The following is a 23,037-nucleotide window of genomic DNA, read 5'->3' on the forward strand; positions in this document are numbered from 1 at the left end:
TGAACTGAAAACCAATCTTTTTTAAGCCGTTAAAACATTTATTTATTAAGACATATTGTAGATACTATTCGCTATTCTGAACAAACTCAAACGTTGTTTAATCGAATAAAACTCGTAGCCAATAACTCATAGGGCTTACTATTTTGAAATAACTGTAATAATAATTAGCAGGTTGGGTTATTCCGGTGAGCCGCCATTGGCAGTTCCACAAAGACCCAAAGAGTGATGCTGAGGAAAAGTTTGGAGAGCGCGTTTCACTGTGTTTTGATAACGCCAGCAGTGCGTGGGGTAGTGTTTTGCGCCTCCATTATAACTTGTTATAAGATTAAAAAAAATTTAAGAAGAAGCAATGATTGTTTTGTATAAAGATACGCGTACTTACGACCATAACACAAAACGCAAGAATCTAACGAATTCGGTGTGTTTCACGTAGATCTCTTCTCCTGAACTCGCAAAAATGCGAGTTCCGCCTTGCGGAAACCGTAGCACAGTTAATAGCAGAGCTTAAACTACCATAAAAACGAAGAACGACTCGAGTTAGTAGGCCAGAACAACAGCTTTCGTGTAAACTGAAATTGTCGAACCGAACAAATGATTATGGTTAGTGGAATAGCGAGTGGAGAGAGAAATACAGCCGACACAAACTCGAGTGGTTCTACTTTGCCGAACTTCAGATGAAGTTCTGGTGATACGTTCAGAAAAATTTCTCATTATTGTTGCAGTTGTCGCAAGTGTGATTTGGCCATATAAGCTGGCGGTAGAACCAATTCGCACACATGGCAGGTAGCTATTCATTAATTGGAAATACTCAATTGCTTATATAAGTCCTGACGAACCCAGCTGACACAACCTTAAATGAGTTTTCAGTGAGTTGACTAAGAAACTCTCTAATTATTTAGAGAATTTCGTATTAGTTGTTGCAGTTGTCGCAGGTGGGTGTTGGTCATATACTATATGTGTACATACCTATGTGTATACTATGCATATATACACATATTTATGTATTCGCAAGTCAAATAGAGCTCTGAAGCTGTCTGCATACTGGTCTGTATGTGTGTGTGTATGTTTGTGTGTACTATATACATACATACTACTTGTATATGTACATGTGTTACACGTCATGCCACTTGATACGCCCAGTCGTAACCTTTAACAGTTATGCCCGTCGTACGTCACTTGCATTTGACTTACGCCCCCAAAAAGGACATTTGCGAGGCATAGGCGAACGGTGACACACACACACACACACACACACACACACACATATGCTGGAGAGAGAAGCTTTCTACTTGCCACTGTTCAGCGGATTTGCTTTCATTCATTGAAAAGTTTGCAAATTCATTCATGGCTTCGTAACTGCGTCAGCTTTTGGCGAGTCCTTTGACACACACTGGTTTCCTACGGCCTACGTTTTCGATGAGATTGAGCTGGATATATTTTCTGATACAACGAGTAGTAGGGGCATTCCAATAACTCATTAATAAACACGTTCATTTATTGAGATTTATACTGATAATTCAACTAAATATTTTTGCATAAGCAAGCATAATTGCTTGGTTAGCTAAAATATTTAATTGGCTTTACATTATTTTGAGGAGATTAGTAGTAATACTTGTAAATAAATGTTATATTCCACACAAGAAGTTATAGGTCCAGCCTAAAGTCCTGGGAGAATATGTACCGAGAGGCAGTGAGAAAATATCCAGTAGGAATTTCGCACAACCAGCCAAGCCCAAATTCAACACGAACAGGAACAGAGGGGCCGAACAGAGGCAAGCGAAATCCAAAGCCGATGCCGATGCCGATGCCGATGCCGAAGCAGGCCGAGTGATGAGTTTATAATAACGGGAGCTGCGAGCCGAGAATTCCAGCAACAGTTCCTGCTAAAATTTCATTCATGGCAGAGCGCAATTGTGTGAGTGACGCACACATCCACAGACACACCTACACACACACACACGCACATACACATACACACACAGATGCAGATGCCAGGTCAATATGTATGTATGTGTAGTCGCATATTGAAACGCCCGCACCCACGCAAATGTCACACACATACACGCAAACATCTTAACACCTATGAAAGGGCCGAACGTGTAAGCTTTTAGGCGCCGAAGCCGACGACGAGGCTGTTGCTGTTGCCGTTACCGTTACCGATGCCGTTGTCGTTGCCGATGCTGAAGCTCACAAAAACGAAACGAGAATCGAATACACAAAACGGAAGGAAGTTAAATACGTGTGAGCTTCTTTCGCTTGCTCCTAGGGGCTGCTGGCTGCTGGCTTCTGGCTGGCTGCTTAGTTTCAATTCAAGTCCACCTACATTTAGTTCAGTTCAAGTAGAGTGTCGGAATAGTCGCAGGACTAGCGCCCAAACGAACAACACAGACCCACAGTATTGCTAACTGCTCCTGAGATACACACAGGCATATAGGCATAGTTAAGATTTTTTTGCACGTTCCGTTCATTGAGAAATTCATTGGAAAAATCAAGTGCAATGGCAATAGCAGTTATCTAGGCAGAGGACATCCATAGTACTGCTATTGTCTTAGCTGACTCCTTCTAAACAATAAAAATTATACCAACAACAATAATGCCAATCAATGCAATATAAAATGCTTAACTATCAGTAGACGCGTAAAACGCTTATTAAAAACAGAAATATATATACATATATATAAATTATAAAATCGTTTTCTATTCCGTGAGTTTGTGCTGAGCAACAACTTTAAGGTATGTATACATACATATATATGTATATAACTACACACCTGCCACACACACACGCACACACACACACAAACACACACACACATACACACAAATACACACACACAAATACGAGCTATAGAGATACAGCGCCAACAATTCTGAACTTTTAAGCCACACTCAACGGTGCTGCACAAATACACACACATACATACGTATATGTATACATACATATATACACATTCGAGACGACCTTTTTACCTTTGCCACCTCGCCTACAAAATGGATTAAGTTCGTGTTTGCAATTTGATTTTCCTTCGCCATTTAAGTTGGGCGCGGGAAATGATTTGCCTGTACGTACAAGCACAAACACACACTCACACACACACACACACACACACACACACATGAATGTACAAAGTGTGAGTGAGCGGTATACATACATACATGCACGCATGCATGTGTATATATACATATACCTACATATGTATATGTCCATGTGTGTGCGTGCCTGAGTGAATATTTTTCTGGGTGGGTCGGCTTTCTTTAAAGCTTTAAGGCGTATAAGAAATGTGAGTGGAGGAGTTGGGGAGTGGAGGACTGGAGGAGACTCGACAATCGACATCCTTTTCGAACTGAGAGAGAAATCCAATTAAAAAAGTTGTTTGTGGTACTTATGTGGCTTGTGAAAAATATAACGAATATCACCAATAAATTGATTCAATAAATTGATCGATGGCTTATGATATATATCAACGCAAATGATTGTTTCCAGTCCATCAAGCTGTCTGTTGCTGTCAGTCAGAGTCAAAGATATTGACTCGATTGTCGCTTGTCTTGTCTTATTGTTTTCTGTTTTCTATTTGTTTTATTTCTTCATGATTTTTTTTTTTTAATACATTTCAAATACTATGGAATTTGGAAGAAGGCGAGAATAAAATGATGAATGTGCAATTACAATTTCCCCTACAGCTCAAAATGGCTGAATCCCTTGGTTATGGTTATGGTTATCCATCGCGTATACGACGTACTTGTATGCGACTGTGGGTGGCTAAAAAATGCGAGGCAGAGCCACTCCTGAGCACCTACATAGCAATCGGAAAATCTCATAAATACCGCAGAAAAGTAAATCAACTTTTAAACAATAACTCAAGCACCAATGCACCAAGCACCAGCACCTCTTAACAATAGAAGCACCAATATTTATTTGTTCGTCCAGCACTTGCACCATACGTATTCTCGTAATGTTGTACAAAGCAAATAATTTCTACTCTTCAATCGCATTAGCACATTTCTACAACTAACCACTTCGAACCGTACTTTGGGAGCGCTTTTAATTCCCCGATGCAATACTAATTTCTTATGTAAAGCAATCAGGCGAAGTACGATTACATAATTAATATTTGAATATTAGAGTATTCGGCACAACAATTTCATTTTTACCACATATTTTCGCATCCAATGAACAAAACAGAAACGATAATCAAAAACTCGAAAAGATATTTCATTTATGTTTCTGCAAATGTGGGGAAACAAATCCTCACAACATTCCCAAAACAATTTCATGTGTCGAAGTGTCTCAGTATCGGTAATGGTGACGTAAGTAATACCGAGTAGACGAACCGGTACCTGCACATGATCAACGAAATAGAGCACCTTTTAGTCTACTTTACAAATCTATCAGTTTAATTTTGATAAAATACAACTTTCTACCACCTTTCTGAATTTGATAAAAACTCACAGTAAAGGGTTTCCTTTACACTCGTACAACTTACTTACATATGTTCTTTTTTATATAGAATTCTAATTTGCTGATTTTCCTGTAAACAGTGCATGCCTTTATGAACAAAACTTAAAATTACAAAATTTAAAATAGCGTTTTATTCTCTCCCACAATTAGCAGATCAACACTATTTAAATACATATCCAGATCATATCAGCCTAAGAAGAGAAGCTACCGAAATTGTTACAATAACGAAGGATCCAGAACCAGTTTTGGAAATCGTTATATGATTTATGCAAATCATTGGATTCAATCTAAGTTTTTTGACGAAGATGCTTTGTAACCGTATATTGGTAGGTACAACATTCCTATATTTTTCTGATTACCACCTAAGCCAACCAAGTGGTCAGTGGAAGAAACGAGACCTTGGAGCTCATCCATCAGCTGTAATATGTATAATCCTTTTGCGTTTCAGAACAAATACGTACAAATAGATATATTGGTTATTTTGATATGCTTAACACACGGAAATGGCAACTTCCTAAATGCTCGTAGCCGTGACTATGCATCTCAGAGAAATACGGATACAGAGAATGGAGTCAAGGGCGTAGACGGTGCTCCCACTGCAGGCAATGGCCTGGTCGAGGGCAGCGATGTGAGTGCTGTCGGAGAAGTTTTTGTTCCAAAAACATTTCCACTCAGTTCCCAGGAACCAACATGTGAGCAACTACGTGCGATGTGGATGTAAGTTTTACTTCATATCCTATAAAGATTAGTTTAGATTGTAAGACCAATGCTGGGAGGATATTCCTCGCCTGAGCGAATACCGCAGCCCTAACAGAATCGAGACAATAACGTCATACAATACTTACATTATCCAAATACGAATTCTAGACCCCATCTACATTTTTGTGGTCGCGCAGGCGATGGGTCGAGGGGCAATAGTTTTGAGTCGCAAAATAAAATAAAAGTAGAGTATGGTAAAGTTTCCTCTATTGTTGAGATATTTGGATGATATTTGGGGACTAATTTATATAATTTAGGAAACAAATAAAATTAGAAATACTTATAATTCCCCTACTCTCTTTTGACCTTAACTCTCGCACAGCTTTTCCAAGAGACAATCTCGTGCAGCAGAGATAACAAATGAAATACCAACATATCGCGACCCTTTTACATACAATGTGTGGGAGCCTCTATATTCCAACTCGCGGACCATGGGCTCGTAAGTAGCAGCAGAAGTTTAAGCTAAAAAAAAGAAGAAACAAATCTAAATTGAAACGAAATGAAACATTTCAGCCTTAGAATGGGGACAAGGGAGCGTTCCCGTTCCCCCGTCTTCGGCCGAGTTGTCAGTCGGGAGCCCATTGTTCCCCAACGTGTATCTTATGGACAACGTCAGCGACTAGTCGATGGAGGTGGCATGACAAGATTCTACGGCGCCGAAACCCGACCTTCGAACGGTCCATCCTCGCGCAGATCCACCCAAAATCGATATGTCGGCGGTCCCAATAGCTCAGTGACTACTTCTAACAGCGGAGGTAATCCGAATTCCGTTGCTGTGCAAGGCAGCTTCCAAAAACTGAAGGAGCTCATTTGGACAGAGCGGGCAAAGGAACTAACACAGCAGCGTCGAGCCGAAGAATTGGCAGCACGAGCGGCAGTTCTTAAAGAGATAACAAACGGCCAAAAGTAAGTTCATTCGGAGGAATAAAATATTGCAACAGCTCCATAATTCTTAAATGCCCGTAATCTCTTAAGTGATTCGGAGACTTATGATAGATTTCATTTTAAAGTAGTTCTTTCAAAGGCCCCCAACTTGTTGGGCGACCTTCAAGAAATATATCCAATATACATAGCTATATTACCTCTGATCTGATTCACAGCATACAGTCGTCTTACAAGCCACCATTTCTCTCGAAATCCGACTCAATATTGATGGATGAGAATCGAAGTCCCGACGGCAGTGTTGGGCAATATATGGACGATGGACGAGTGCCGATTGCTGATGGACAAGCCTTTGGCCCCAATGGCAAGAATGAGCACAGAAATGGAGGAGCCCGCGCATCGGCCCGCAGCTATTCGAGCCGCATGGGGCATGCCTCGGCAGCGGGAAATATATTTTCGGGTAACTCGGCCGCAGGACAATCGGGGCGGGCGGCTCGCATAAAGCTTCCTGCAACTGGGTTCAACTCAGGCTCAGAGCTCTCAGATAGAGATCAGGCAGTTATAGGCATACCAAGGACATATCCGTTGCGACAATCGCATTTCAGAGAAAGAAATCGCTCACTACTAAAACAGGTGAGTTACGGCTTATTAATACAAGTAGTTAGTTGCCAATTATAAGTAATTACATGAAAATAATCATATATTAATACATTTCCCCATACCCCTTAAAAGCACTCTCCTAGCGACTATTTCCAGCGAGATGCAAGAAACTTGAATGGCTTACATATTGATGGAGCAAAACTAAATGGAAACTACCTATCCCCATTCAATCCAATTCCAATTGAATATAATATGAGAGCCAATGGGCCGCTCTATGTCAGGGAAGATTTTGGAGATGAGGAAAAGAGCGGAGATGTTGGTGTTGTGTCGCCGCCACAGCAGCTTAAATCTGACCAATTTGGATTTGATTTCTACGACTACAATGGCTATTAAGGGCTGAATGAAAGTCATAATCCAAATTTGAGTTGATTCGATTTTTGTTCTGCCAGTTCAAGACAAGAATAATTATACGAAAATGAATTGTCTATTCTGTTCGACCTAAAAACTTTCCACATTAGGGTTTATGTATATTCTTCTAACTATTTTTATTATGTAAAGATTTTTGTATAGAAATCGTGTAATGCAACTACATACATATATAAACGGTGTTGTGCCCATCTCGAAAATGGCTTACTAAGAACCTGTACGGCGAATTTCGGTAATGTAAATACAAGGAAACAAATGAAACTATACAAGAAAAAAAAAAGTGAATACATGTACTACAAAAACACAATACGTTCATTGAGAATATCTAACAAACAAATGAAATGTAAAAGGAGAAACGCTTGTCAATTGAAATGTAAAATTTAAGTACAGTCGGCAGAGTCGGTGTTACTTGCACAGACGATCCAAGAAGTCAGTCATAATAAGGAATATGCAAAACAAAATGTAACTTCACATATTAACATACATATTTACTATTTATGAGGACATCAGAAATAGGTAGATGTACTACTTTTTCTAATCTTTTTCGTTTTATACATACCTATTATGTATATGAATCCAAAGATACAAAAATTTCAAGAACAAATATGATAAATTATTGTGTATGAATATGTACTATATAATAAGATTTGCCATATCTTCATATGTTCTTGTAATAAAAAATTGTTTTTTTTTTTTTTAATTCGCTTAGAAGTAACCAAATGCTTCCGATACAAAACAATCATATATGATATGATACGTAGGACGAAGCTACAAATTTTGACTGGAAGGATTAATCAGGATTTCATTTCACTCTTAGCATTCTATCAGAATGAGAATCAGCATCAGAATTCTATTAGAATCTGTAAGCAACTTATTATATTGAACTAATACTGAACACTGAACATTGAATATTGAATACTAACGAATGTAAGGAGGTACGCATTCACGTTTGTATTTGAGGCAAGATTTGACTTGAACCTCAATCGCACACACTCACGATCACAGCAATACATACATACATATGCATATACGTACACTTACTCAGCCGCAGTGTTTATATGAATCAGTACCTACGATGAATTAACTTACACACACACACACACACACATACATATGTATGTTCTTACATGCGTAAGGTTAGATAGTCATACATGTATGTATTTACCTGTGCCTGCATACCCTAACTAAAGTTTATAATGAGAAGGAAACGATAAACAATCAGTACTTACTACACTCAAAGGCAACAAGAAGAACAAACAGTCGTTTGAAACCATATCAAGAGGAGGAGAACAGTTAGTTGTGTGTTCCTTTTAACTCACTTACCAACTTAGTTTGATATTATTATTATTATTGTTTGATTGATATTGTTTCGTTAGATATTAGGTCGTGATATTTTCGTTTAGGGTGTGTATGTATTTAAATTGAATCCTGATTCCCACCCATCGAAAGGCCCCGCTCTCATCGCCCGAATACTACAACACATACTTACATTCATATAAATAAGATTGACAATAATTGGTAGTTCCGTGACAATAAAGAAACGCAAGTTTTTAAATATATGTACATATATACAACAACAACAACAAAAAAAATATATATATATATTTAGAGCAGTAGAAATGAAGCAAACACATAATCAGAAAAAAAAACAAAACCTAAAACAAACAAAATAAAACAAAAAGTAAATGTGAAATTGTCTACGCATGGTTGATGTTTTAAAAATGAACACAAAAACAACAACATATTATTGATATTACATGAAAAAGTATCTTAAGATGTTATGTGAAACCTATACTATATATATATATATATATATATACACTATATATATACTATATCATATGTGTAAGTATTGTGTATTATAATAAAGATAAAACGAAACTAAACAACAAATAAACAAAATGTACGATCAAAGAAGAAATTTGTAGAGGCAATTGTTTCAATAAAATACACGATCAACAATTGAAACCGATATTGTTCTAAATGATTGCTCTCGCTACAACTTAATGATGTACTCGTATGTGTAATTTCCACAATTAAAATGATACAGCGATAAAACATCATGTTATTTTTCATTTGTGTTCTATATTTTTCATTTTATATGCAGCATTGTGTTTGCCATTCTCTCTTAATTCTTCTAATTCCCCTTCTTTCACTCTCTCCATACGTAATGTATGTATATATGTATGTAATATACGTATATGTAATACTCAACGGCAGTTAGTGAAGGAACTTTTCTTTCTGCTGCTCATTGGCGTCCATTTTTCGGAATCTCCAGCTACCCTGTCCATCGAATTCCAGTATGTGTGTATGGAATTTCCTGTAAGCAGATACGCGATAATATAGATGCGATTCAGTATTTAGCATACTTGTATATGTGATCTATGTGATCTCACCATAGGGTAGGTCTGTGAGTTATTGTCAGCAAGGTGATGCCCATGCTCTTGGCAACTTCGTATATCGAGCTCTCCACATCAATAGATACAGCGCTGGTGCACTCGTCGAGAAGGGCGTATCGCGGTCTATGATATAGCGAAATCGGAAATTAGTGAAGTCTTTAATTGGCAATGTGTTTTTGAAATACTCACTTGTGATAGAAGAGGCGAGCAACTGCCATGCGCTGTTTTTCACCACCAGATAGTATGTCCTTCCAGTCGCGCACCACATCGAAACTATCACTAAAGGTAGAAGGTGGAATTCTCATATAATTTCAAACTATATTCTCATCCATGTTCCGTTGTACGTACCGTTGCCCGATGTGCTCCAAGCTGACCATTTTCAAAATATTTCTCAACTCGTCGTCAGTTATGCCCTTGCGCTTCATATCCTCCCGCGTATCGGGATATATGATCTGATCACACAGACTACCAATTGACATATACGGCCGTTGCGGAATATAGAACATACACGGCTTATCCTCGACGGGTCGTGGAATATGCAACTCTCCCGCATAAATGGGCCACAGTCCACTCAGAATACGGAACAGGCTGGACTTGCCGCACCCATTGGGCCCCGTTATCAGAACATGTACACCCGGCTCAATGCACAAGGTCAGACTTGGCACAACAATATCACAATTGGGCGTCACAACTGGAACTGCTCGCAAGCTAATGGACATATTGCCAGCATCGTCGGTGTAGATAATGCGACCCTTGGCTATGGGCTTGCCGTCTCGGAACTCAATAATGCCATTCATCTCATCGTTCTCAGCCACCGTTGCCTTGCTATAAATTCCCTGTGCAGTCTCCTCGAATACCTCTAGCATACCGGCTACCCGGTAAGTGTACCCAGCCAGAGCTACAATCTCTTTATATGACGACATCAATCGTTCTATAGCATCGGCTGCCGAAATCAGAAGATTTCGAGCAGTCGTCAGATATTGTGTGCGTTCGCTAACACTCGAACTTGAATCGTTCCCCTGCCCATCTTCATTGCCATTTCCATCGGCACTGGAGCTGCCCGAGGCACCACCACCAGTTAGAATCGGCAAGGATACCATGACCATACCCGTGCCCGACCACACGTATTTCATAAAGAATTGCTCCAACATGACGAACCAGAGCTTTTGTGTGAAAATATTATTCATTTGATTGACCAGCCGATTGTAGGCCTGACGCAGCTGCTGCATCTCCACCTGAAAAGCGTTAAGAGTTTTGTATTTCGAACATATAGTATTTAAAGTAGTTTAAAAATGTACCTTGTGACCACCATAGAAAGCAATTTCCTCGGCATTGGTAATGATACGCGAGTGTATGTGCCTCAAATAGCCATATCGGTTGGCTTCTTCAGACACCAACTGACCGAATTTTGGCGAGACAATGCGCAGAATGTGAGCCGTCAGTGATATAACGCTGACGGATAAGGCCGGACCTATACATGCAGAAATCATAGACGATATTGAGACGATTTTAAGAGGCGAAATTGTCTTCATTAATTCATTAATACTTGCCTAAAAGCATGTTGGCCTTCATTTTCTGGGATGACCGCATTAGAGCCAAACCGATAAGCATCAGATCAAAGCAGGGCTTGGTCAAGCTACTATATAAATGGGCCACTGAGCTGGCAAACACTGAAATGTCCTCGGTAAGTCTATGAAACGGAATTAGGAATGTAAATTAAACACTTCCCCTATTTTTCAATTCAATAAACCCACCTGTGATCTGCGTTTTCTATGCGACCATCTAAATTGGATACCCTATAGTAATTTTGATTTTTGAAATACAGGCGATACGAATGTCGCACCAATCGTGTTCTATAAATTCAAACGACAATAGGCAAAATGATATTTAGGGACCCGAACACTACCAATTGAGTAAGATTCTTACCGGAAGGCCAGAGCCAGCTTGCTCTCCAAAAATCGAATCATCGAGTTTATAAATGTAGCTGGGATCGCTATTCCGAACCACTTGAGCAGCACAAGGGCGAACTGTTTCACATCCTTGCGCACAATGAACTTGACGATAGCACCTTCCAGAGCGGCCACGTAAATGCTCAGGAATGTGCGGGATATCAGGCACAATGTGTGTACACTAAGCAGGCCAGTCTCATAACAAAGCGCCTGTGGTATCATTATTTTAACCAATCTACTTAGCTGATTCAAAAACTCTTTGTTAAGACCGGGCTCCAGCAAATTCTTGTTGTTCTTCTTCTTCAGTTGCTGCGCCACCAGAAGTTTCTCTGCCTCGGCCAACTTAAAGTCCTCATCCGTCCCATCCGAGTCTGAGCTGGCCACTAGAGGGGTGAGTGCCCCATTGTTGACTTTTGTTTTAGACTTCTTCGCTGAGCCCTCTTGCAAGTTTTTCACATACGGTACGGTGACTTTGATGGTGAGGGCCAGAAGGGCGGTCCCGACCAGAGCGTAGCTAAACGCGTGCTTTGTAAGACCGGTCTGCTCATATTTTTCCGCTATGCGGTCTATATATTTTGATAGCACGGCCATTCTAGCACATCTAAATTAATTCACATTGAGCAATTAAGTGCGCAGGATATCAGTTCTAGCACTGTAAAAACACAAGAAAAAAATCTTTATAATTAATTGTTCTGAATTTATCAGATCTTATTTTTTATAAAAAAAAAAAAGAAAATCATTTTAAAGACCGTCGTTTAAAACGTACTTAAGGATATTACAGATTGCACATTATTCACATAACACTCGAGATTGCGCACATCCGTAGTGCGATTCGTATTCGTCGCACCTTCAGTCTGGACTATTGTAACCAAAGACGATTTGCTGCTTTAAGACATAGCCTAAGGTGGTGGTTCACTTGACGGAAATACTTGTGTTGCTTTGGGTAACAATGTTACCTCATTGGCCATGGCAATACGAAATTTTGTGATAACGATACCAATTTATTGAGAACCTCTCCAAATTCGCAATATGGTAAGCTTTATTGTAAGTGGCACGTTTAAATTTTACTTTCAAGGGTCTCTGTCTCCGTCACCTTCTCCACATAGTTATATTTTCCAGACATAAATTCACCAACACATTACAGACCAGCGTGTTATCGTTTTTTTTTTTTTTTTTTGCTGAACTGAGAAAAGTAAATGCTCCTTAAAAAACAGTCTACAAGCAAATGAGCGATACTATTGCGGGCCTACGATTAGCTTAATCTATCGCTGATAACTCCAATTGGATTAGATTACATATTCGCAAACAATCCCACTATCCAGACCTTTAAACATGTGCGTTGTGTAATCATTTATATTGTATATGCATATATGTATATATTTATATAAACATATATAAAAAGCTATTTATGTATGAATAAGAAGTAATACTATGGTTCCAAGTTCATCGCATCAATATATGTATATCCTTTTTGTCCCAGTTACTCATACAGGCGAACGTTAAATACCAAAGGATCGCAGCATGGAGACAGCTCTTTTTCTTTGAACCATTAATCTCTCAATTGAACAAGTAGCAACAATATACACACGCAAAACTTTTAAAGCCGCCATAAAAGGCTGTTGATTACTATCGTGGAAAAACTCGCAGACATTGACCCATGGACATCCAAAGTACATACATACTTGTATGTATGTATATACACGTGCAATTAATGTTCTGACGAGAAGCGATTAATAAAACAGGAAAAGTATCAATCATAACCATACTAAAGGTTACAAAATGTGAGTTGGGATCATTTTATTGTTGAACTTCCATCATTATTTCCAGATGACGTGTTCAAAGGAAAGTTTTGAAATCTACAATTGGTATAATAAAAGGCAAAAATAATAGAAAGAAGCGCTGACATAAAATATGTATGCTTTTCTACTTTATATCAATTAGAAGAAATCGTTTCTATACATATTGATGAGTGTTACGAAAAGCAACTTGAACTGAACTATTGTTGGGGAATACTACGAAGAAACTTTGTTTTTCTAATGACACATTCTTAGACTCATCTTTTCCATCACAATGAATGGGATGCAATACTAGTAGATTTTGGAATTCTGGGTAACGATATCTAAAGAAACGATCAAAATAATTCTACTAAGAATTATACATAAGTATGTACGTAAAGTGAGAGAGATCGGCGGCAAATGTATGATATTCTCGTTACTCTTTCGGGCAACGCACTAATGACTAATAGATAAGTAAATATTTAATTAAATTAGTCTTTATCGGATTAGTTAAAGTTCAAAAGATAAGCAGTGGAAATAAGTGGAAATCGTACTAAGTACACTTGAAGAACATGGCCACACAGTTCCATAATAATATTATATGGTATCTCTATATTAGTGTATTTGTTCCAAGTGTCGGTCTCTAAGGGGTCTGGCCTAAGGCTGTTGTTATACCCTGTACACAAAGGGTAGAAGGGTATACTAGTTTAGTGCGAATGTATGTAACACACAGAAGTAGGCATGGCAGACCCCTAAAGTATATATTCTTGATCTGTATAACAATAACCGTCTATCAATACCGCACTTTGAGTGATTTTCCATAACTCCCGTAATTTTTTACTTAAATTTGGCTATTATATTATTTTAGTGCCCATGTGCCCTCATCATAGGTTTCATTACGATAGGTTTAATGTAAAAAAGTTAAATCTATCAGTACAATATCTGCCCATGTTCTGCACGCAGCTGTTGTTGTTTTGTTGCTGCTTTGGTTCACTCAACTCTGCACTGCACACACACACGAACACAGAGTCACGCATTGACACACATAGACACAACATTGAGGCAAATGTACTCTTTCAAAAATGTACGTGGTATGTATTTTTAATTTTGTTAATTTTATTTAATTAGTTTAATTTTTGTTTCAAATTAACTAAAAAAAATATATTATTATAAAAAATATTGTTTTTGTGGGAGTGGTTACAGGGTATTTAAGAGTTGAGTCCACTCAACTCTAGCATTCTTGTTTTTAATTTAAAAATGCTCTTGTTTTTTATCTAAGGCAGACAGGTAGATATGATATCTTAAATGCCAAACCAAATACATATTTATGTCTTTCTCAAACGGAATATTTTGGATACATAAACTTGGCGGTTTTTTGCTTTTAGAGAAACAAATAAGTAAAAAACGCACCAGTTTCCGGATCGCACCAGTTTAATATTTACATATTTTTGTTTTAAGCTATACGAAATTCATTTGAGATAAGTGGGGAGCTGATTAGAACCGCGCCACAGAACCCCCCAACTTGGTCAGCTCGCCCCTAGCTAAACACATTGGGTCGAAGATTAGCTGACGCGGAAGTCTTGATAGATTATCAATTGCACTAAGACTTTGGCCCTAAAATATTTGTATAGATGTTTATGAAAACCAAATGATTCGGCAAATCTCTATCACACAAAAAATACAATTATACATTTAAGTGTATATATGTATGTACATATGTACTTTTAGTGGGAACAATAAAAAGGAGGAATGTGCGCTGATGTGCGGAGCTACATACATACATATGTGTGTACATATGTACGTACATACATATATACAGTATGTACATACATACATACGTGTCATTAAATATGTATATTTGTTGGCATCTCACAAATTATTCATGTTTTTGACATTGTAAAATTTTGGTAAATTGTATTGTGAAGGTTGTTTGCTAAATTGCAAATACATTATATGTATGTATGTACATACATAAACATATGTATGTATATATGGATGTTTGTTTGTATGAATGTGTGTACATGCTTATACGAGTACATGTTGAATTGACAGTAACGGCATTCTCTTTGTTAAAATTTGCAATATGCATGCGCTCCTTTTGTTATTATTATTACTGGTGTTGTTGTTGTTTTTTAATTTACTTTGTCATTTTATAAGTGCAAGTGCATAATGGCTGTTGCTGTTATTGCTATTCCTTATCACGTCGTTTTGTGCTCCCACTCTCCTCCTTCTCTTTCTTTGGCTGGAGCTGGAGCTGTTAGCTTTTTGTCGCGCCCGATCAGCTGTTTTTATGTTCGCATTCTATGCGCACTTTATTTTTCAGATGTTTATGTTTCGTTCTTTGAGTTGTTTTTGTTGTATTCGCCTTTATCGAGCTTCTGCTTCTGGTTCCGCTGCTCGCTTTACACCTTAATTCGTCGTCAAACAGCAACTGCTGTGACTACACACTCCAGCGATTGCAAAATACTTTTGACGAGAAAAGCTCCCACACTTCTCCATTCGTGGACAAACACGACGCGAATGCGAAATAAAGCAAAACAATGCAAAATGTACACATAAAATAATTAATTTAGAGTAACGCGAACGCGCAATTGAAGTAAAAACACCAAAGCCACAACAATATGACGCACTCGTATAGTTGCTGCTATTATTAATTTTATTCTTGTTATTGTTGTCGTCGTCGTCGTCTGTTGCTGTATCTGTAGGATGCATGCAAATTATCAGAGGCAGTCGAGCCCGACCATCGAAATGAATCGAAATCGAAATGTAAACACGGTAGCTTGATGATTGTGTGATTTGTTTCTATTTCTGCTGCGGCTGTTTTAGTTGTTGCTTCTATTAATGTGTCGTTGTTTTTGAAGTTAGCATAAGCACACGTTTCCCGATATTTAAAAAGACTTTGCTGAATGTATTTCTATCTTATGTATATATAGTAGGTCAACAACAAAACAGAAACAGTATTTTTTTTTATATATGTGTGGTTCCATGCATGCGGAGCACAATAAAAACACGACCGAACAACGCAAAAGCTTAAAGCTTAATGTACTTGCGCTTAGTTTTTCATTTCCTTTTCTGCGGCTGCTAAAATCGAAATAAAATGTGTTTGAAACGCAAAAGCTTTTCATGAGGCACATTGGTGCTGAAGAATCCAGCATAAATAATACTAAGCCAAACGATTGCAGACCAATTGGACATTTATTAATAATATTCCAACCGAATGATAATGCAAACATTTTCTGTATGTAAAAAGCAAGTTCTGGTTTTCGTATCAATTGTATTATAAATAAACTTGGGTCAGCCCCTAACCACCCACACTTACTTATCACAACCCTTTGGGCCCACTGTGCAGTCCAACATGGATTGTTTAATCATGAACAAGAACAACAGAGCTTTTGCATATGAATTGCCGTCTATTTTCCCACTCGCATTCTCACCGTTCTCAGTTATATTATAATCAAGTTCAACTATGCACCTCGATAAACATACCGGCCCTTGAAAGTGCAAAAAAAGATGTAATGTAAACAATATCTACACATGCGTACTTAAAATAATAATGCCTTACAGGGCTGTAACCCAAAGGTGTTGTTTACTGACCGAGAATCAGAGAATCTCAAACGAAATAAACATTTATCCGAAACACCTAAATTTCAATTAGTCTTCCCACATGTGTAAAGTCGTTAAATTCTAAATGTCATGTAATACTAGTTCAGTGTAGTGTGTACGTGGATTACAAAATAGTAATCATATGTACATACATATATACATATGTATGTATATGTTTGTATATACACGTATGTATAAAAAATGAGTTTAGAGTTTTATGGTGCATAATGCTGCGGTACCCGGTCGCGTACTTTTAACTACCTATGTACGTACAGATGTACATACGAGTATATATAGTATAATTTACTCATTGCACTAAAGGCTGTCAGAGTCCACGGTCCACATAACGCGATCTAGTGAGCAACAATTATAATTTTCAGTTCCACACGGTTGCAAACATCATACTTGGGCTTTGACTCTGGGGTCTGAGGTCTAGACCTACTGTGGTGTGCGTTTGACCTTTGAGCTAAATATTCCAATGGATTAAGCAAAAGCATTCAAATTACCCGGATAACCTTTAGTTTCGAATCGTTGTGCATATAGTCCCATCATTTATTTGAGTGTGCTTGTGTTTCTATCTTTGCATGTGACAGATAACGATCTTTTGTTATAGTAACGATTGCTATAGTAAGAATTTAAAGTCAAAAAATGCTTCTCTCTATATATATATATATATTTATATTTATATATATAAATATATATATATATATTATATATATTTTAAAATAAATTATATGTATATATATATATATATATATATATATATATATATATATATATATATATATATATATATCTATATATATATATATATATATATATAATTTATTTTTAAAAAAATTTATTAATAGCTTCGATCCTAAAATAAAATAATAAAATAAAATTTTGATACATATTTATTTAGTATGTAGGTGTACATGTGGACATGTATATATATAAATATATACATATATAGATATATACTTTTTTTAATGAGAACCTTGTTTTTTCATGTTATTCAGAATAATTAACAATGGCAACCGGTTCTGAATCTGGACCAGGTCCAGGTTCCAGTTCTAGCCCTGAAATAAATGCATGGCGTAGTCAAGCTAAGAATATGGAGGGCGATGAATGCGACTCCAACGATGATGACTCAGTTGAGGTATGAAAAACATAATTTTAATGATAAATGACTTACACTCGACTATCCAAATAACAGTTTTATGATGCATGCTCGGATGAGCAACAGTTGGACCAAACACGAATGAAAATGGATCTAGACACCTCGCTGGAAGAGGCACAAATAGCAATCAATTATTTTTTTAATAACAAGTTCGAGGAGGCACGGACATTATTAAAACCATTCGCCGATACCAGTCTGTATCACTCTATGGGCTATGCAGTTTTCTCTTTCCTAGAGGCAGTCCTTACTTTTGAGCATATTGAAGAGGCATCGGATGAGCTGAAAAAATGCCTTGATCTATGTCAGCGTTTCAAGAAAAAAACCACAATAACCGAGTCAATTGGCCAAACATTCAAGAAGGTTAGTACGTTTATTATGGGTCTTGTAATTATATTTGCATAGATATTCTCGATCGCTTAGAAAAACTTCAGCCAAATGACAGACCTTGAGTGTCACGCCGAACTGTGCATGGCCGAAGGCTTGTTGCTCAACGCCCTGCTCACATTTATTGAGGATGAGAATCTCAGCAGCCTAATCCGCGGTAGCCTTAAAGTACGACAATGCTATAACTTGTATAGGTAGGTGACATTTGCGCGCGTAATCCTAGGTAACGTCTATTTATAACATTCTGTACTTTACAGATCCTGTGAACAGATAATGAAGCAACGCAAGTGGGAATCATTGACACTGAAATCCCACTTCGACAGCGGAGTTCGAATGGGCATAGGTACATTCAATCTAATGATCTCCATGCTACCCGCACGTATTGTCAAAATACTGGAATTTATTGGGTTTACGGCGAATAAGGTATAATTGAATAATATATAGCAAATTATATATAGGTGATTCGGACATTTTGCTTCAATGCTTGTATCGGTTTTGCTTTTAGCACTCGGGTCTAAATGATCTGTACATAGGGTACCAGGAGGCGGGACTACGTCAAGTGCTTTGTGCGCTCACACTCCTTGGCTATCATTTGATGGTGGTGGCAATGCTAAGTCATCAGCATGGGGATTTGACACTATGTCAAGATATACTATCCGCCATGCTAGAAAAGTATCCCAATGGTGTGTGGATTCTGTTTTTTAAAGGCCGCCTAGAGTTTATCAAAGGTAATCTTGTGGATGGCGAAACTTGGTATATTAAATCTTGGCGTTCTCAGGATGTTTGGCCACAATTCCACCACCTGACCTTTTGGGATCTTCTTTGGCTTAATTGGTAAATATTCCTCTAATGCGATTTATGTAACTTACATATATTTTAAGAGACGGAGAGGGGGGTGGGAGAAAACGTTAGTGAAAGCACATTAATTTTCCCGATTCCTTCGGGCTATTGTTTTAGTTTGCAAAAGAAATGGAAGGAAGCCGATGTATATGCCACAAATTTGTTGCAAAAGAGTAATTGGTCCCGTTCTATATACGCCTATCAGCTAGCTGTTATTAAGCTTATGCATAAGAACCCCTCGCAATCGGACATCGGGGAAATCGAGGGACTAATGCGCGATGTTCCCACATGCAGGCAAAGAATCGCGGGAAAATCTCTACCAATGGAGAAGTTTATGGCGAAGAGAGCTGCTCGCTATACGGCGCAAAATGGGAAGTTGATCCTTCCGGTCATCGAACTCATGTACCTGTGGAATGTTTTTAAAGTCTTTAGCAAAAACTATAACATTGCCGATGGCATTCTTCAAATGATCGAAAAGGAATTGTCTTTTGTTACGGCCCGAACTGAGGCCAGTCTTCAGTCATATTACGCAGATAATCGGGCGTTATGTTTATTGCTACGTGGTGCCTGTTTCCGTCAAATGGAAAAGCCAGCACTTGCCCTGCAGTAAGTTAAGCATTTTCAGTACCTGAGGGATATCCTCATAATTTAGATATTCCTTTCTGTGTAGGGACTTGGAAGAATGTATTGGACTACAGAACAGTATTAAGGAGGATACTTTTATCATTCCTTACGCTTACTGCGAGGCTGCATTGGTTCATGCTTTCGAAAATCGCGAAGCACAAGCAATAGCAATGCTGCAGGATACTAGGTGAGGATATCTTAAACATATCTCTTAAATTAACAATTCAATTGATCCTCATAATTCCCATTCCCCCAGGAAAAAGTTCTCACATTTTTCACTAGAATCTCGGCTTCATTTTCGCATTCACGCTGCCTTAATGGAACTGAAGAGCGATGTCACAGTCAAATAATATAACTAACTATAACTGTATTATATGTATTTGTGTATGTATGTGTGGGTTTTTGGGTTTTACGTTTTGTGGACAGAGGTCAATAAAAAATAAGAATTGAGTTATTCGCACGCAGTGTAAAAATAAAGATCATAAATAAAGTATTTGCAAAAAGTTGTTTATCTGTGAAATTGTAACCCCCATTTCTTTCAGGTAGAGGACCGACATGAGTCCCACGTTAGCTAAAAGTTCAGTACAGAAATAACAACGAAGTATTGTTGAACAGGTCCTCGGTCGTCCTCTGTTTTAGTCTAGACCAATTATCAAGCACTTCAACACATCCCTAATATGATTACATATATTTATTATAATTTTACTGAATTATAAAGCGATCTTTTATATGTAAAGCGTTAGCTATTCCATAACATCCTTAACATTTCAACATTTGTTCGTTTTTAAAAACGTTTTTCAATATTTTAAAACGATAGGACATTGGCACAGCTACTGTGTACAACCTAATAAAAATATTCGCATATCTGCATATACATATTATATGTATATTGTGGGTCCAGTTTATTATTTTGTACGTTCCAGCTGCTTGTTAAGAGTTTTAAGTTTTTGAAAGAGTTGTGTCCAATGCTTAAATGTTGTTGTTCAATTAATATGTTTTAATGTTTTAACAATCAGCATGCACCACTTACACGTTTTGATACATTCTTATGCTTAAAATTATTTTTAAAAAAATACACATTGAAATTTTGTTATTATTCGCCCCATTCATTGCTGGCGTTATTTAATCGCGTGGGGTCGGTGTCTGCACAGTTATTGCCTAAATCACAATCGTCGACAAACTCAACGTGCGTAAATGGAAAATGGCCTTTTCGTCCCTTTAGCTCGCCCTCCCACTGCCCATTAATGTTGGTTTTAGTAACCTTAATTATGTCACCAATCTCCAGTTTTAGCGCAGTCTTGTCGTAGGCATTCGGTACCCGCGATTGTTTAACACGAGCGTATGCTGGCAACTTGCGCTGTTTCAATTAACACGAATAATCAATTTTTAAATATGAAAATAAATAATTCTCATCATCTGCACTTACATTTAGATCGGTCTTTTTTAATGTGTTGCTAAACTGGTTTGAAGAAACAGTGGGTGTATCAGAGTTACCGCTCGAGGGACGCGGCGAGCGCGCATTATTAGTGCAAGCGTTTCCAGAATGCAAATTATCAAAACTGTCTTCGTCCACGGACTCATCATACTGTTGACGAAATAATATACATATAAATAAGAGATTTCTTGGTTTCTGTTTGGCAAACAAAATTGTGTACCATCTATTAAACTAAATTAGAACGCACCTTTTGCACATAAGGAACCGGTATTTGTCCACTTCGGCCTAAGGAATTGCGAGCGGTCCACCACTGCTCTTCGTCTTTACAAATTATTGTGAGAACTTCACCCTTTTTGAATGGTAAATCATCTTGATCCTGTGAGAATAAACGAAATGCCGATAAGCTGCAAGCAACATCTCAGTGTTCTTATATGCTTACGCCACTGCCTTCAAAATCGAATTTTCCTATTACTTTCTCAACTCGTTTTTGTGCCGGCCGTTTTAGCGGTGTTGTGTCCAAGTAGTGCAAGGTGTAAAATGTCAATAGCTTTGGCAGATTTTCAAACGACTGATCTCCTATGCGGTAAACAATTTGGTCCTGTTGCTGGATTTTGTTGATGATGTAGTTGCTCACTTTGACGTCTTCTCTAAATTTAAGAAAAATACACACGCTGATTAACAAGAAAACAATAACATAAATTACATTTTTCTACCTCACACAAAGAACATAATCCCCAGCTATTGAGTTACTATCGCGGACCAAAAAAACTCCACGTTCGCGTTCATTCATCAACACTTCCGTGGCATCTTGTCGAGACATCGAACCAAAGTACCAACTGGCAGGAAAATAAAATTATTATTCACTGCGTCATTTATGTACTTCAATGCTAAACTAATCAGCAAACAAAGCTCACCTGCTTTTGTCCGACACATCAAACGTATCCATTTTAGGTGTGAGGTGTGTAGTGCGCTTTAATTTTACTTAACCAACTCCTCCAATCCAAAAATCTAGTCCCCAGCATCAGCACATGTTAATCAATATGTAATGCTTTTGCTGCAAAGATAATTGGGTTGAAAATCAGGACCAGCTTTAAGTGGAGAACTCATTGAGTGGGCGTGGTTTTATAAGCTTGCAAATTATAAAGATGTTTTCATGTGTATGTACATATGTATGTATAATGTACCATAAGCGCACAGACATATATATTAATAATTCGATATGGTCATGTCTTGACATAATGTTTACCGCCACATAAACATAAAACACACATGCATACATACATGTGTATGCAAGTGATGCGCTTATGCGTCAGTCTGCACAGAAAACGATTTAATATGTTTGCATATGTATTCACATATGTACATGTATTTTGTGCTATTCTGCGCTTATATCGTGTGTATATGTGCATATGTATGTGCATACACACAAACATTTGTAGAACACCAAGCAACACAAACAAGCTTTCTACCCGTATTTACATATGTTATATGTGTAAGTTGCACTCACTGGTTTAGTTTTGTTGCCGCCGCTGTCGTAACAAACATAAAAAGGCAGGCTGCAGATTTTTAAAACAATTCAGACGTATATTTCCTTCTTCTTTTCGATTTTTATCTCCACACTTTTATATCCTTATTCTTGATTTCAGAATAGGGTTGTTGATATTTTATCGATATACCGATATTTCACAAATTTATGTAATTTTGCAGACAGCGATACGTCCAATATCGATGTTTTTGTGA

General features: G+C 37.7%; 4 protein-coding genes across 9 annotated transcripts; 2 read left to right on the forward strand and 2 right to left on the reverse strand.

The window, feature by feature from the left end:
- Positions 1-2,319: 2,319 nt before the first annotated feature.
- Positions 2,320-7,395, forward strand: LOC115628022. Of its 3 annotated transcripts, none has more exons than XM_030523955.1 (7): positions 2,320-2,733; positions 4,610-4,785; positions 4,908-5,176; positions 5,541-5,657; positions 5,732-6,124; positions 6,319-6,733; positions 6,833-7,395. In XM_030523955.1, the coding sequence occupies exons 2-7, from the start codon at positions 4,726-4,728 to the stop codon at positions 7,091-7,093; spliced, it is 1,515 nt and encodes a 504-aa protein (XP_030379815.1). In that variant the 5' UTR covers positions 2,320-2,733; positions 4,610-4,725; the 3' UTR covers positions 7,094-7,395. The 3 variants fall into 3 exon arrangements, with proteins under 3 accessions (XP_030379815.1, XP_030379814.1, XP_030379813.1); XM_030523954.1 differs by having other exon boundaries at positions 4,613-4,785; XM_030523953.1 differs by lacking the exon at positions 2,320-2,733 and adding an exon at positions 3,659-3,834.
- A 1,796-nt stretch (positions 7,396-9,191) lies between these two features.
- LOC115628020 (ATP-binding cassette sub-family D member) lies at positions 9,192-16,168 on the reverse strand. Of its 2 annotated transcripts, none has more exons than XM_030523947.1 (9): positions 15,391-16,168; positions 11,452-12,126; positions 11,280-11,378; positions 11,076-11,215; positions 10,824-10,996; positions 9,874-10,760; positions 9,715-9,804; positions 9,523-9,648; positions 9,192-9,446 (listed from the first exon to the last, which is right to left on the reverse strand). In XM_030523947.1, exons 2-9 carry the CDS (start codon positions 12,063-12,065, stop codon positions 9,347-9,349), a joined length of 2,229 nt encoding a protein of 742 aa, XP_030379807.1. In that variant the 5' UTR covers positions 12,066-12,126; positions 15,391-16,168; the 3' UTR covers positions 9,192-9,346. The 2 variants fall into 2 exon arrangements, with proteins under 2 accessions (XP_030379807.1, XP_030379808.1); XM_030523948.1 differs by lacking the exon at positions 15,391-16,168 and adding an exon at positions 12,241-12,667.
- Positions 15,964-20,355, forward strand: LOC115628021 (tetratricopeptide repeat protein 39B-like). 3 transcript variants are annotated; one of them, XM_030523951.1, is made up of 9 exons: positions 15,964-16,015; positions 17,854-17,993; positions 18,051-18,374; positions 18,435-18,592; positions 18,656-18,821; positions 18,904-19,232; positions 19,356-19,844; positions 19,909-20,049; positions 20,119-20,355. In XM_030523951.1, exons 2-9 carry the CDS (start codon positions 17,865-17,867, stop codon positions 20,210-20,212), a joined length of 1,830 nt encoding a protein of 609 aa, XP_030379811.1. In that variant the 5' UTR covers positions 15,964-16,015; positions 17,854-17,864; the 3' UTR covers positions 20,213-20,355. The 3 variants fall into 3 exon arrangements, with proteins under 3 accessions (XP_030379811.1, XP_030379812.1, XP_030379809.1); XM_030523952.1 differs by lacking the exon at positions 15,964-16,015 and adding an exon at positions 16,743-16,761; XM_030523949.1 differs by lacking the exon at positions 15,964-16,015 and adding an exon at positions 17,461-17,479.
- A 481-nt stretch (positions 20,356-20,836) lies between these two features.
- Positions 20,837-22,938, reverse strand: LOC115627847 (adapter molecule Crk). Its single transcript, XM_030523706.1, has 7 exons — positions 22,805-22,938; positions 22,212-22,351; positions 22,011-22,133; positions 21,737-21,944; positions 21,545-21,673; positions 21,289-21,447; positions 20,837-21,219 (listed from the first exon to the last, which is right to left on the reverse strand). Exons 2-7 carry the CDS (start codon positions 22,241-22,243, stop codon positions 20,956-20,958), a joined length of 915 nt encoding a protein of 304 aa, XP_030379566.1. The 5' UTR covers positions 22,244-22,351; positions 22,805-22,938; the 3' UTR covers positions 20,837-20,955.
- Positions 22,939-23,037: the final 99 nt, after the last annotated feature.

Source organism: Scaptodrosophila lebanonensis, unplaced genomic scaffold (assembly GCF_003285725.1).
Source record: "Scaptodrosophila lebanonensis strain 11010-0011.00,11010-0021.00 unplaced genomic scaffold, SlebRS2 tig00000098-arrow-pilon, whole genome shotgun sequence".
Lineage (NCBI taxonomy): Eukaryota > Metazoa > Arthropoda > Insecta > Diptera > Drosophilidae > Scaptodrosophila > Scaptodrosophila lebanonensis.

Coding starts and splice junctions, on each gene's coding strand:
- LOC115628022 (XM_030523955.1), top strand. CDS start 4,726: ATGCAAATCATTGGATTCAATCTAAGTTTTTTGACGAAGATGCTTTGT. Junction 6,125..6,318: donor GAGATAACAAACGGCCAAAA/GTAAGTTCATTC, acceptor TCTGATTCACAG/CATACAGTCGTCTTACAAGC. Junction 6,734..6,832: donor ATCGCTCACTACTAAAACAG/GTGAGTTACGGC, acceptor ACCCCTTAAAAG/CACTCTCCTAGCGACTATTT.
- LOC115628020 (XM_030523947.1), bottom strand. CDS start 12,065: ATGGCCGTGCTATCAAAATATATAGACCGCATAGCGGAAAAATATGAG. Junction 10,761..10,823: donor CTTTCTATGGTGGTCACAAG/GTACATTTTTAA, acceptor AACGCTTTTCAG/GTGGAGATGCAGCAGCTGCG. Junction 9,447..9,522: donor ACTCACAGACCTACCCTATG/GTGAGATCACAT, acceptor ATCTGCTTACAG/GAAATTCCATACACACATAC.
- LOC115628021 (XM_030523951.1), top strand. CDS start 17,865: ATGGCAACCGGTTCTGAATCTGGACCAGGTCCAGGTTCCAGTTCTAGC. Junction 18,375..18,434: donor TTGGCCAAACATTCAAGAAG/GTTAGTACGTTT, acceptor TCGATCGCTTAG/AAAAACTTCAGCCAAATGAC. Junction 19,845..19,908: donor AAGCCAGCACTTGCCCTGCA/GTAAGTTAAGCA, acceptor CTTTCTGTGTAG/GGACTTGGAAGAATGTATTG.
- LOC115627847 (XM_030523706.1), bottom strand. CDS start 22,243: ATGGATACGTTTGATGTGTCGGACAAAAGCAG. Junction 21,945..22,010: donor GATTATGTTCTTTGTGTGAG/GTAGAAAAATGT, acceptor TCTTAAATTTAG/AGAAGACGTCAAAGTGAGCA. Junction 21,674..21,736: donor TCGATTTTGAAGGCAGTGGC/GTAAGCATATAA, acceptor TTATTCTCACAG/GATCAAGATGATTTACCATT.